This window comes from Azolla caroliniana, unplaced genomic scaffold, assembly GCF_043228905.1.
Source record: "Azolla caroliniana isolate FFs.n. ecotype wild unplaced genomic scaffold, voAzoCaro1.0.p SCAF_1, whole genome shotgun sequence".
Classification (NCBI taxonomy): domain Eukaryota; kingdom Viridiplantae; phylum Streptophyta; class Polypodiopsida; order Salviniales; family Salviniaceae; genus Azolla; species Azolla caroliniana.
This window is the reverse complement of record NW_028230436.1, coordinates 3,601,164-3,615,251: the sequence shown is the minus strand read 5'-3', so window position 1 is coordinate 3,615,251 and position 14,088 is coordinate 3,601,164. Positions and strand designations below refer to the sequence as shown.

Below are 14,088 nucleotides of genomic sequence, written 5' to 3'. Positions count from 1 at the left end.
AATTTCCAATGAGTCACGTCACGTTGGGTTCTTTTTGTTGTCGTGGTGAATCATTGATTGATATCTTTCCTTGTCAAGAATAGACATTTTAAGCTTGTGCTTATTAAAAGGTGCCGCGTAGTCTATTGTTTCCTTTTTCCTTTTTCCTTTTTCTCTATGGTTTGGTGCCATTTAATTAATGAAGAGTATATTGTAAAGGTGTGATGAAATTCTTCAAATGTGATGGGATTCTTGGATGTGATATTATGGGTGCGTCACACACATACACAAATGGAAAATATTGAACGTGATTTTTGAAATCAGATGGTCTTTCTCTCTCCCTTTCCATTTCATGTTTTTGGATTTAATATGATCATCTCCCCTTTGGGTACAAAATGAAGAGAAGATAAGTTATATAAAGATCTCCCTACTTCGAAATCCTTGAAATGCGGTTTTGTTTACAACATATGTGCTTTTGTTTATTAGTTCATGGTGTTCGATTGAGTTCTCCTTTCAAATTATTTGAACTAGTTTAATATTATTAACGCATTGTTGTTTAACACACATATATAAAGATTTCTCTACCACTCCCATGCATGTTGTTTAACACACATAGTTGTTGGACTTAAGCAGATGCTAAAGTAGTGGTTTTATCATTTACGGAGGTGAATTATTTAAGCCCCCTAACATTTTAAATATCCAGGGGTAAAGTTTGCACGAATGTCAAAAAGCAATCATGGGGAACTTTAGACATATCTGGGAATACGTTTCAAGTGCTCTCATAAAGATGTCATAAAGCCACAAGTTGTTTTCTACCATGCACATTTCATGATTATTAAATGATAAAAAGAATGCAAATCTAGCACAATAATAGGATACTCTTCCAAGAGAGACATTCAACTATCAACTTTTTAAAGAAATGTCTTCTTTTACATTTGGTTTCCAATATGAGGCAAATGAAACAAAGGCCAATAAACATTTCATAGATCTTTAGCATTTGGTGAAAAAAATTTGTGCCTTCAAATCTCATGGAAAGTAGGGAAAATGTAAAAGTAAAATGTGATCATGCCAAGCATTGATATGTATAAACACCTATGTAGAATTTGATGGAAGATTGTGCCATATAATGATAGAATCGTCAAGTATAACAATCTTGTCCTTTATTAAAGTAGGGAGAATGCGAAAGGAAAATGTGATCATGCCAAAGAATTGATGTTCACAAACACATGTGTGAAAGGAGCCTACCTTTTGATGGGTAGATTCTATCCGATTGTGTATGTTCAATGAGATTGCGAGAAAGACCGGGTTCTTTCGTTATTTTGTCTATCTCACCTTGAAAAGTGGTGTCAGCCTTGGCAGTTAACTTTACATATGTATCCTAAAGACTTATAGAATTTCGTAAATAGGCTCAACAAATGTGAAATCATGATTTTTGTTTTGAGCCAATAATATTAAAGATGTGGTCACAGGGAATCCATTCTCTATTAGAAGGTGGATACTCTCATTAGTAGGGAATGTGATTTGTAGGTCACTCCCTTCAAGGGTACTCAAGTGAATGTTTGTTTTGTGGCAACATTTCATGAATTAATCCAAGTCTAAATATGAGAATCTTATTAAATTCATTGGTCACATGCAGTAGAATCAATACGACACGCTTTGTGGATTGCCCAACGTCCCATTGAATATGGCAAGGGGTTGGCCGCTTGTTGCAATTATGCTAGGTGCAAGGCTCAATCAAGTGGGGAAATATATGTTGGCTATCATGGCAGACCGTAGTTGGCAGATACGAGCATCAGGAGGAGCGGATGACTTTGGTGATAAAAGCACAAGAGGTCTTTTTCTCCTCCAATGGCAATGTCCACTTGACTCCTCTTAATGATAAATCTTATGAGGTGTTGGAATTGGTCAGCCCAATAACCCTTTGGATTCTATGGAAACAACGATGTAGGCGAGTCTTCTCTAACCAAACCGCACATCCAACAAGGTTACTACAAGAGATATGGACTGAAATTGTAGCCACTCTAAAGAGCCAATATGATGGCCTCAAGGGCAGCTCCGATGGAGTTGAAAGACAACGAATTGCCTTCCTCCAACAATGGTTGTCCTCTCCCTTTCTTAAGTCAGTGGGCATCCACATAAGATTGAACTATCGCGTCCCTACAGGGATTTGTACATAATCGTCTCATTTGTAAAATTTTAGAACTAATGGAAAGAGTTTTTTTTTGGAAAAAAATTAAATTAAATTCATTGGTCACGTGAATATTACATTCTGCCTTATCAAATTCCACATCTCAAACTTCAAATCTATACATTTTATGATCCACTTATATCGAGATATGGCTTGGCAAACATATCCCCAAACCTTATTACATAAAAATAAGAATCATTAATAACAATGATGAAAAGCCTAGTCTTGTGGACTTCACAAGAACTATACATGTTGGATTTCACAGTTTCCATAATGTTCCAAATGTGTGCAAAACTTGAAAGAAATGGCATTTCCTTCAACTCGTTAGTAGTGTACAAATTACGAGATATTCACGATGTTTTACAACTGAAAATATAAGAATGAATTTCTACGACCATTTTCTTCTCCTTTTCTTGCGTTTTGTTTCAAAATAGAGCTAGTTAAAGAAACAATTTGTGTGTTTCGAAATAGAGCTAGTTAAAGAAACAAGCTGTGTGTTTCAAAATATAGAGGGACAATTGTGTCTTGATAAGATGCTTCAATTTGTCATGAAAAACCTCGCCAAATATGTAAATTCTTATACTATTCATGACCTGAATATTCTGTATCTCCATCTTTGACACAGGCATATGTGTTTTAATGGCAACTGATCAGCCTCTCGGGGTATTGAGCAGGTAGGCTGCATGCCATGCCATGGCAAGTTTCTCTGCATGGCCAGATTGCATATCATCCAGAATGGTCTCTGGCATCCAATGAGGGAATGGAAAGCTGCCCTCTTAGAGAAATGTTGGACAGATTTCCTCTAGCTTCGCATTGATACTTTTAATTTGCGGATGCCTACCGTCCCCATTTATAAGCGAATCGGCATTCTTATGGGCATCTGTCCATCACGAATATCCCAGCATGCCCGTTCTTTTGTTTTTCTCTTAGAAGGCTTCAATGTTCGTTTTCAGCTTTACCAGCAGCAGCTCCATATATTTGTGCCATCCATATAATATGCATACAACACTAAGATAGTTTGGATCTATCTGTAGTGCTTTTGCTCAAAGGCCCACTTTCAACATGCAGCCAGCAGCAGAGTCCAACACACTTGAAGATGATCAGTAGATGGGAAATTCTCAATCACAGATAGGGCTTTTTGTTAATGTACCCCGCCTGGCTGAAAAGATCGACCACGCAAGCATAATGCTCTGGTGTTGGGATTAACTGGTAGACAATGTTGATATAATTAAACACCACCTCTCTTTCCTCTGTTAGACCAGCATGACTGCATGCATGTAGCACAGTAAGGAAGGTCGACAGATCTGGATCAATACCTTCAGTTGTAAGTTTCAAGAATAAATTCGGAACCGTTTGCCCTTCACTAATTTGAGCATAACCGTCCATCCAATGCATAATTTCGACGAAATGACATCCTATCCTAGAAGTTCATCAAACACTTCTTGTTCCCTTTCACCTACACCACACTTTGAATACATACATAGCTACTAGTGCATTACCAAGAGTAATATCTTTGTGCAATAACCCCTGGCTTTCCACCTCTCGATGTATCTCCTCTCCCAGATCAAGAAATCCAATGCTGCTACAGGATTCCAGCACACAACTAAACGTGACTGCATTTGGCAAGAATCCCTTCCATTTCATTTGTTCAAAAATGACCAAAGTTTCATCACTGAACCCCTGATGATGATATCCAGAAATCAATGCATTCCAAGAGATCATATTACATCATGGCAGCTCATGAAAAATTTGCCATGCTTTTCCAATGCAGTGTAACCGAGACGATTATCTTTTTGTAATAAACCCTTCTTACGTATCTCAGCATACATGTATCTCTTTTCCCATTTCTGGTAAACCAATGATGCAACAAGCTTTCAAAATGCAGACGAAAGTGATAGAATCGGAGAGAAGCCTTCCTCCATCTTTTTCAAGAATTTTAAAGCTTCTTCTCCAAGCCCGTGTTGAGCACACCCAGAGATGAGTACATTCTACGATATCCAATTTCTTTCCAGAGGCTCATTGAACATTTTTGAATACATGTATATCGACTGAAGTAGTGCCAACCATGAAATCCTTTTCAAGTAATCCACATCCCTTAACTTCATTGTGTACCTCTCGTCCCAACCAGGAAGATCCATTGATGCCACAAGCTTTCAGAACACATAGAAAGGTAACTGAATTTGGCACGAGTCCATCTCACATTCATTTGAAGCACTGGAAGGTTTCGGCATCATATGCATATTGTACATATCCGTTATTAAAGCATTCCAAGAGACAACACTAGGGGTTGGAATCTCATCAAACACATCTTGTGCTTCATCAAGAAAACCACATCTAGTGTACATACTAAGTATCACAGTACAGTTTTAAAACATCATCAGGAAACAACTCCTTCTGGAGGATCTCAGAGTGTATGATTCTTTCTTTTCCAAGATAATCCATCGCATCCAAAAGCTACTACCAGTGTCTCTATCTCCTCAGGGAACAGCGGTTTGGCAAAACTGTTCCTAATGAAAAGAGGTTTTAGGATTTGCTGTTGGATGCCTGGACACAAAGCATATAGAGGCTACCACCTAATGAATGGCGTGAAATTTAACATCACGGTGACCAAATCTCCTATGCGAAGTTGATTGCATCATTAGTTTGGCGTCTTGCCAAAGCTGACTAATGAGAAAATAAGAGCTAAAAAGCAGTAAATCAAGATTGTAAAATAATCTCGATTGATCAGTTGACACTTGCTTACTTCCTAATGAGAGAGCGGGATCTTTACTTCAATCTTGTGATTGGCAGAATGCATTTCTTAATTATTTTGAATCAATGTCAGTAGCAAGTACCCTCGGATCACCATTAGCAACAAGCAACCTAGAAACTCGACCAAGTCTATTTCTCGTCTCAAGATATCTAAATGAAGATGTGCACTATTTCTCTCCCACGCAGCAGTTTACAAAGGTCTATGTTTAGATGGTGAATTTACATCAAGTTTTCCGATGAATCATTGTTTGTCCAATGATACCAATGGTATATACCTCTCAGTTCAATCCAATCCCAAACAACACTATCTCTATTACCGTCAGTTTGCTTATAATTCAACAAAGGGGATTTGAGCACATGACATCTAAGTCCTCCATGTCAGCTTGTACCAATATTAGAGGTTGAACTCACTACAAATGGATTCATATGAATGAAACTAATTAGAGTGGCATATGCCATTTTTTGGATACATTCCTAGAATCTAAGCTATCTCTATAATGGCACATACATTTTGCAGTAATGCTTTGCAAATGTGTTTGATTTCATTATTTTGTGCTCTTCTTTCAATGTTTTACTCAGTATGGTCCATTTACAAATGTTTTACCAGAGCTATAACATATATTTTCACTTCACAAATGTCTCCATGGAAATAAGCCCCTAAGTATGAATATGATTTGAGGCTCCTAAAACCTGTTGCATATTACCTTCGCAAAATATCAGACGAGAAAACATTTACACCAACTTTCAGGCTTTAAATAAGATCTCATAAGTTCTTAACATTTCCTTTTTATAGCCTCGCTAGTTGAGTTTAAATAATTGGGGATAGCTAAAATGTATTATTGAAATCTTGCAAAATGCTTACCAATATGTTGGATACACTAACACATCAATATATGTATCAATAGATAATCACTTTCAGTTTCTAAAGAACTAGAAAGAATAATTGTATATTCAATAACAAAGATATATTTATATAAGAAGACACATCGAAAACTAACGGCTACTAAGGCTAGAAAATAAAACACATGGTGAAGGAAATTAAACAACTCATGGCATTGCTTATGAAGCTTGTTGATGTAAGAAAGTGAACATGCGATGTAAGCAAAATTGTAGCTTTCATAATAAAATTTGACTTCCTATGTTTGATCATCAATGGCAGGATGGATCATCAAAATTTAACAAGAGAAAATGGTACATAATGTAGAATTATATGCACAATTTCTTGAACAAATTATAGCTCTTCTTTTCAACCACAAGGAAATACAGTTATGACAATTTACAACGAAAATATATGTCAATCCAATAATTGCTCAGAGTTAATATTGTAGGGAATGCCTGGTAAACCATGGAGAGTAGGAACCTAAACTGAATAGATGTACAAACAGTATATATACTTGATAAACGAACTACAGGAAACTCTATAAATAGATATCATAGAAGACAACAATTGGGAAGTTGGGTTAACAATCATGATTCCACAAGCCAAATGCAAGGCTAGAAATGCCTACTGGACACCGTCACTTGACATCAAGAGAGTGCCACATTTGTTAAGAGATCTTTTCAGTATTAATAGGTCGCTTGGAATGCATCACAATGTTTGAAGCCATCAATCTGTTAAGGATTTAAAATAGCCTTCTTTCTTGGGTCATCATCAAAGTGAGTTAGAATAATCCTCAATGACACAATTAGAAGGCCATTGGTGATCTGAAATGTGCATCGATAATTTGCATGCTGTGAATGATTGCATCCACTTACAGTGGAAGATCTTTAAATGTGAGCTTCGGAAGACAGCAGGATGGATGCATTCACACTAGAACTGACAAATCAGATAACGGCAAATGAATCATTCACATCACTCAGGTACCAAGAGTAGCTCCCTGATTGTCGAAGCTCTAAGGAATATCCGATAATGTCTTATCACCCTTTCCTATGGCAAAGGCTCCAGAGAAGAAAGACCCTAGGTTACCCTTAACAGCTTTTTAGAGCTCTTAGACTTACAATCAGTTACTTTTGACCCTTGGTATTTGACAACTGAGCATGTCGGAATTGAAGACACATATTTTCTCCTTTTAGCACTCGAAGCAATGCCTTGATTTTTCATGACAGGATGAGGAGAGCAGGCCATATGATCCGAAGAACATTTCCACTTCCTCCTTTTAACTGATTTTACGGTCGCCTCATAGCTATCATTACTCTCCTTACAGAGTATCTCTGATGCAACAATTGAAGATAATGCCCTTTTCTTTAAACCGTTATGGGTTTTGGATATACTTCTCTCTTGTTCATCACTCATAGTAATTTCAGCTTCCCCTTCTTCCTCTCTTTGCATGTGATTTAGGTCATATGCATTGTCCAGCGCAACCTTAGCTCGGATAGCTGCACTTGCAGCAACTCTGGCCATATCTATAGCTCTGGCTTTTGCCATGTGAGCTTCCTTCTCTGCTAGGGCTGCCACTATCCTAGCAGCAATCACAACTTCTTGGTCAATCATTGTAGTTTTAAGCTTTTGTTTAGACATAGAATTAATGGCTTTCTTCTTCACCCTCTCAGGAGGGCTATTAATATCATCTTTGGCAATACATTCATCACATAAAATAAGATCAGATCGATCAAGAGCAGAAGGAGACCATACTTTCCGGCCACAATCGAGGTGGCCATAGCGTTCGCAAATACGGCAGGAGATAAACGATAGAGTTGATAGCGATGATGGTGATAGTATGTTTTCTTTGATAACTTGCAAACAAAGGAAGCAATACATGTGTTTGTTGGAGGCCAGAATGCAAGTACTACATCGATAGCTTCCATGGCCGGCCGAGATTCGATGCAAAAGCACTCCAGAATCACCACAATGACAACATTTCATAGAGCACAAATCCACAAGACTCTTCTCATGAGGATTAGATGTAGGTTCTGTCAGCTTACAGCTACTCCTTGTTATTGCCACCTCCAATGTTTTCTTTTTTGGCTCGAAATCTCCTCCCTCACCTCCACAAGGGCTAGAAGGTGGACATGTTTCTCGCTTTGGAATGTTCCGCCTCTCCTTGAGGCTCGCAAGAAGCCTTTTTCTAGGGGGTAAAAGGCATGATCTATTGTGAGGTAATTCACATCTTTCTGATGCAAATTGGACTGTTTGTGTGCAATTTTCCATCTAGATGTGTATATGCAAGTGTGAGTCAGGACGAGTGTGTGGGCATACCTGAGAAGCTCTGCGCTGAGAGAGTTGGGGAGGGAAGGGGAACAGAGTAAAGACATAAGCTCTGAAATTCCCTCTTCTTTTGCTTTTCTTTTTTGCAGAAAAGGGATCCAGAATAGAGGAGCTGCAGCTTTCTGTATATATTAATATATGTAGAGAGAGAGACACACACACACACACATGTACATGTACATGTACATATGTATGTATAAGAAGCTTTATTCGAGGGCGGATCCCCATATGGAGGATATATTTGATTTGGTAAGGAACTTTCCTTCTCCCATTCATTATATATATATAGCTCCATGTGAATGTTAATGTCCAAGAAAGAGAGCGTATTATGCATTTGAGAACACGTGCAATCATAGAGAACTTAAAAGTGTTGTGTTCTCAATTAATACCTTTTCGACCCATTTGTGCTTCTGATTGATACAAAGGTATGGGAAAATGGCTTGGAGGATGGGGTGGAAAATACTTGCTTCATGATGAAACAATAGATTCCTCTATGAATGAGGCCTTTTTGCAACTCCAATGTATCATGACATGAGACCATTGCGGAGGCTTATGCTTCACACGGTATACTACCTATTTTGCACCTAGTTACAAAACCATGTTCTTCGGCGTTCGCTGAACCTGGAAACCAAACACGCCAATACATGTTAGAACCCAATCTTGATGTCTACCATCTAAACCATTGCTACCATGTGACTTAGCTCACACTGACTACTATGTGAGACAAGGTGTTCGGGCCCACATGATGAGAGTAATCAAGTATGCACGCATGCACGCTTTGCCCAAAACAAGTTAGAGAGTTTGAGCATTACAATTTCATATGATGCTCTACCTTTAATCACATCTTACTATGCCCTTCACACATATTCAACCAAATTCAATACTTGCACAAATTTCTCTCATAGTCACAGTGTACACTTTCGATTCTGACATCCATTAGTAAAGTTCTTAAACATCAAGAGTTGCAACTAACTTTCACATTTAACCTCTCTCTCCCTCTCTCTCTCTCACACACACACACAAAAATGGTTCAAACTTCACGTTGACCTATCTCAAATTGTTGTTATCGGTTTATCATTAGCTTTGATAATGTGTCCCATAAATAGCTTCACGTTCACCTATCTCAATTTCCAAGTTGATTAGATACCCAAATAGAAGATTAGGTAACCAACTAGTTGTTTGTTTCTTGAAGACAAACGCATCAAAGATAATTACGTCAGGTAAGTACCTAATTCAAAATTTAAACATGTAAACTACCACCACATTGAATATTGAATATTGTTGCTAGCTAGTAGATGTCATATCTATGCTTAATTATGTTATTGCTACTTAATTAGATGTTGAAATAAAATATGCATATCAAAATCCATGTCTCAAACTCTAATGTTTCCAATCAATTTTTGGGGATGTTAACTCCATAATGTGTTGCCTAATGATGAAGTTGTATTCATAAGACTACATGAATGCATTCCATGGCATATAGTGCATATCAAGTTGTATACATAGGTTGGATAATATGTGCACTTATTTTCTTCAATACCATGGTCATTACAAAACAAGTTGGTATTCCAACCATTCTAGGGTAATAATGTGTACATCTAATCACGTCATTACCATGATTATTACAAACAACTGCTATCACATCTATTCTTGCATTGGACACCACAATACATTTTTATCACAAACATTCCTAGATTTGCATTTAAACTTAATCGCAATATTAAATCATGTGAAACAATGCATTTTGTTAGTTGCATGCCATGATCAATATAATTAACTAAAGGAATATATCTACCTCATCTATACAACACATTATATTAAAACAATTGTTGTCAAATGTTAGTCTTCTATTAAATTAAAAGCACGAGACACTTTCTCTCTAATCATGAATTGCCTTTCTAAAGAAACAACCTATTGTTTCATAAGTCTAATTTTGAAACGTTCAACATACAACATGACTAATAGGTATGTTCTTATAATTAAAGATAATTGGATGGTTTTTGTAAAACAAAATTGAGCTCTTTTATTAAAATAAGGGAATGATCTAGCAAAAATGCTCAAGTTTTTTTCTCGAAAATATTAATGACGTTTTGGTGATGTTGAGTGTTCTTGCATATCAAAACCTTTACACAAATAAGATCAGATTGCACTTCCGCTAGTGTAATGGCAGTTCAATATCCAGGATCCACCCTCCAACTATAAGAAAATTGACCACTGTACAAAATGAAAAACTTAAAGAACAATGTAGAAGCTGTACGTGGAGTTTTCTACAACACTCTAATCCATTGACACGGCCACATTTTCCTGATGCCTTTTACGCCCACAAAAATGTGATTACAGCAAAAACTACCAAGGCAAGCCCAACGCATGAAGCAACAATAATCCCAAAGGCCTGTAAATTACAAACCTAACATGTCTGAGATCTCTATAACAACATGTAAATCAACACAGGAAAAAGTGGCATCACATACAAAGCACAATGTGAAGCACACTTTCCTAGGCTTTTTGAATGATGGATCCAAATGAGGTGGAAGTTGCAATTAGATCATTGCTTCAACAGACACAAATGAAATAATGCAGCTAGTTTCCTACACCAAATATGGAGTATTGTTATTGATTCAAAAGCAGTATTTCATAAATAGATAAGATTTCTAAGTTTAGGTTTTACAAAAAATGCTCCAAACTAGGCTCTTCATAAAACAAACAATGTCCTATTAGTAAGGCTATGCTAATAAATCTTAACGAAGAAGAGATTATAAGATGCCTGAGAGAGTGCCCTCCTTTTCTATGAAATCCTTATTTGTCTCATTTTCTTTACTGTCCACATAAGATCGGAAAAACGGATTATTGCATATCGACATGTACAAAAACACTTTTCATACTTGAAAGGGAGCATTTTGCATACATGGAAATTGCAGGGGTTCTGAAACATATGTTTTTCAAACATGGAGATTTCAGGGGTTCTAAAATGTATTTTTTCCACCAAAAGGGTAATGTAGATGCATCCACATGAACACCAGACATTTACAATTTGGTTCATCTTACAAAAAAAAATCCTAGGGTTTAAAACACAAAAGTTTGAAAAATACCTGACCCCTAGATTTGAATTTGTAATGATCTGTGAAGAAAGTGAGACCCTTGTCTATTGCTGGAGCAAGGGCAAGGGCACTGCAAACAAGTGGTTACAGGTGTTTGTCATTAACTGTTGTCATACAAACTAAGCATTCCAGTCAAATCAACTGAAGAACCATTGACTATACCAGCCAGCTCTAGGTATTTTGGTAACCTGGCTACCAGCCCAGACCAACGCAAATAATTTGATAAACCTGCCAATAAGTACTACCAAATTTTCAAGCTGAGTAGTAAAATCCACTCTTCATCCTGAAATCACCTAAGATGGTGAATAAATCTTTGGCTTTTTACAGTCCAAGAGATAGCATTACCTCTCAGCTGCAGCTCTATAGCCAAGGCCAGCAGAAACTGGGGAGACATAAAACCTAGTCAGACAAGACAGAGTTTATTATTATGTTGTATTTTTTTTTTGATAAAAGGGTGCTGAACAACGTTACAGCACAGACGTTCACATGCTTATGTTATTGTAATGTGAAGGTTAGTTTTGTTTTTCATGCATGAAGCAAAATAAAGCTTACCATGCGAATAGAAACATTCCAAGATAGTAGACCGTGTTTAAGAGACCATACGACAAGACACCTGCTACTCCATACCTCTTCAATTTAGCCATGATACTGGATACAGACAACCTAATCATTAGATATGCTTACAATTTTATTTACCGAAAAAAGAAAAAACAATACTTTACTTGTCTTTGCTCTCCTCTTTTCTGGAATTGTTATCTGTAGATGCATAGTTATCTGGAATCCGATCCTTAAAGACATGCAATGGAACAATGTGATGAAATTTGGATGCTGATATCATGGATTCAGGGAATAAGAAACACTTCATAGGACATAGGGTATTAGAAAACGTGTATTTTACGTTTAGAAGTCATTTCAGAATACTCTGAAGTATTTTACACCTCTTCTATGTTTTAGAAATTCCATTCTAAAAACTTTCACAACGTATTCTATGTATTTAATGAGATTTTAACATATTCTAAATAAATTTTTAAGAAGTATTTAACGTATTTTATCTGTAGAATAAATATCCTAAGTATTCAAAAAAAAAGGCAGAATAATTAGCATACGTATTTTACGTGTATTTTATGCTAAGTACTCTACAACTATGCTTTACAATAACCCTGCATTACACAAATCTCAGAAAATTTGTATCGATTTACCAGCCCTACAACAGAAAATTTGCACACACAAGGTATGCGTTCACCACAGCCTCGTGTGATACAGACAAGGATAGTCCATTTCTTCAAGCAACTATCATTTCCTATTTATGCTAGAACGGTTCTGTCATTTAGCATGCTTCCAAGAATTCTAGATGGTTTCAAATTTGGGGTCCTTTGGTAGTTCAGTTCCCTGGTTATTCGAATAATGTATTTGGAAAAACCCTGGTTTAGTATGGCTTACACTAGTGGAATTTGAAACACTTGTAAATTTTGAGACTGAATTTATAAATACCTCTAAAATAGTGAATGTAAATATCGGAAGTGCAGATCAATGTTCATAATACAAAAACTGTTTTTGTGCAATTTACACTCACATTATTCGTAAATCAGCTTCAAAATTTAAAATTCACGATATAAACACCTCTAATATCTCTCTAAACTAGAGATAACTAGCAATAAACATATTAAAAAAAATCGCTAGAAGTTTAATCCCTTTCAGTGTAAACGAATTTTTTAAACAAATTTGAATGGAAGCTTTAGCAACTTATAAATCCTTTAGAAAAAATTGGAGGAAGATTTATCACTTTCTATACATTTTCAACAGGTTTCCATGACATGTATTAAGCTTTGGATAATTGAACAATTTTAGGCTATTACTTTTGGCTGTAAGAAATTATTGAATAAATATTACCAAGTGCAACAAAAATTTTAGTGCCTTTTGTGAATAATGATCACCAAAGGTGAGGAAGAGTTTTTTACTTTTGGGTGCTAATAAATCATTCCGAACAAATTGATGTGAAGGTCCATCTCATATTGAAACATTTCAACAAAATCTTATTTTCCAATCGATTTCAAACACATTGGGTGAAATTATCTTCCTTTTTTACATGGATAAAGTAGCGACATTACAGAAATTGACGCTAACCTTGCCAGCCTGTAGGTGATAAAGAAGAGGACGTCCACCATTCTCAAGAGACGTGGCTATGCGAACAAAATCATGCCTTGTTTGGAAAGGAACAAAGCATGACGAAGGCAGGGTGTCGATGCTTCTTCTTCCCCACATCCATTTCATATAACAAGGGTTCTTGATCTACACCAAAACAGGACAAGGTGATGGGACAGAGCTACCATGGATGAAATGGATTAGCTTGGGAATGAGTAGTACTCACAGGACATGGCGGTGAAGGCCGGAAGAAGCTCTGCGACTGCAGGAGCATGTCGACGGCATGAGTAACGGTGGTTTCAGAGTATTCTTGAAGCAAGTGATCGATAATATAACGTGGGTTTGAAATGAAGGAAAGGCCATCTCAGAAAGCCATACCATGATGCTAAGATAAGGAAGGAGTACATACACTTGCTGAGGCTATGTGATCTTTTATGTTTCTAACAAGTCGGGGGCGAAAAAAAGCAAGCTCTGTGGATTGCCGTAAAATTCCCCTTATCACACACGCATTAAGGGATTGGAAACAAGAGATTGCAATTTGGGTGCATCGGATCGCCTTTGACAATTAGTCGCCTATGTGAGAACCCTAAGCACCCTCACCTTCTAACAAAACATGTAACATGTGCTCCCATTACTTGTCTTTATTAAAAATGCATTATGTTTTAGCATATGAGCACAACAGTTAGATTGCCAGGTGGTGTGCCTTGTAAGCCTCAAGGCAATCC

At 36.9% G+C, this 14,088-nt stretch overlaps 2 protein-coding genes across 5 annotated transcripts; both read right to left on the bottom strand.

Annotated features, from left to right (window-relative positions):
* Nucleotides 1–6,316: 6,316 nt before the first annotated feature.
* On the bottom strand, nt 6,317–8,197 carry LOC147868389 (uncharacterized). The gene has a single exon (XM_087318622.1). The coding sequence runs from the start codon at nt 8,064–8,066 to the stop codon at nt 6,876–6,878; it is 1,191 nt and encodes a 396-aa protein (XP_087174748.1). The 5' UTR covers nt 8,067–8,197; the 3' UTR covers nt 6,317–6,875.
* Nucleotides 8,198–10,324: 2,127 nt separating this feature from the next.
* Nucleotides 10,325–13,749, bottom strand: LOC147868388 (uncharacterized). Of its 4 annotated transcripts, none has more exons than XM_087318601.1 (8): nt 13,590–13,749; nt 13,347–13,510; nt 11,944–12,003; nt 11,774–11,884; nt 11,567–11,620; nt 11,384–11,449; nt 11,213–11,291; nt 10,325–10,515 (listed from the first exon to the last, which is right to left on the bottom strand). In XM_087318601.1, the coding sequence occupies exons 1-8, from the start codon at nt 13,635–13,637 to the stop codon at nt 10,438–10,440; spliced, it is 660 nt and encodes a 219-aa protein (XP_087174727.1). In that variant the 5' UTR covers nt 13,638–13,749; the 3' UTR covers nt 10,325–10,437. The 4 variants fall into 4 exon arrangements, with proteins under 4 accessions (XP_087174727.1, XP_087174724.1, XP_087174737.1 ...); XM_087318598.1 differs by having other exon boundaries at nt 11,944–12,008; nt 13,346–13,510; nt 13,590–13,747; XM_087318611.1 differs by having other exon boundaries at nt 11,774–11,869; nt 13,590–13,746.
* Nucleotides 13,750–14,088: the final 339 nt, after the last annotated feature.

What these genes read in the sequence shown, in the direction of transcription:
- LOC147868389 (XM_087318622.1), bottom strand. Translation starts at nt 8,066, where the DNA reads ATGGAAAATTGCACACAAACAGTCCAATTTGCATCAGAAAGATGTGAA.
- LOC147868388 (XM_087318598.1), bottom strand. Translation starts at nt 13,637, where the DNA reads ATGCTCCTGCAGTCGCAGAGCTTCTTCCGGCCTTCACCGCCATGTCCT. An exon ending in GGCCTTCACCGCCATGTCCT is followed by an intron (nt 13,511 to 13,589) that starts GTGAGTACTACT and finishes GTTTTGGTGTAG; the next exon opens with ATCAAGAACCCTTGTTATAT. An exon ending in AAAATACCTAGAGCTGGCTG is followed by an intron (nt 11,292 to 11,383) that starts GTATAGTCAATG and finishes ACTTGTTTGCAG; the next exon opens with TGCCCTTGCCCTTGCTCCAG.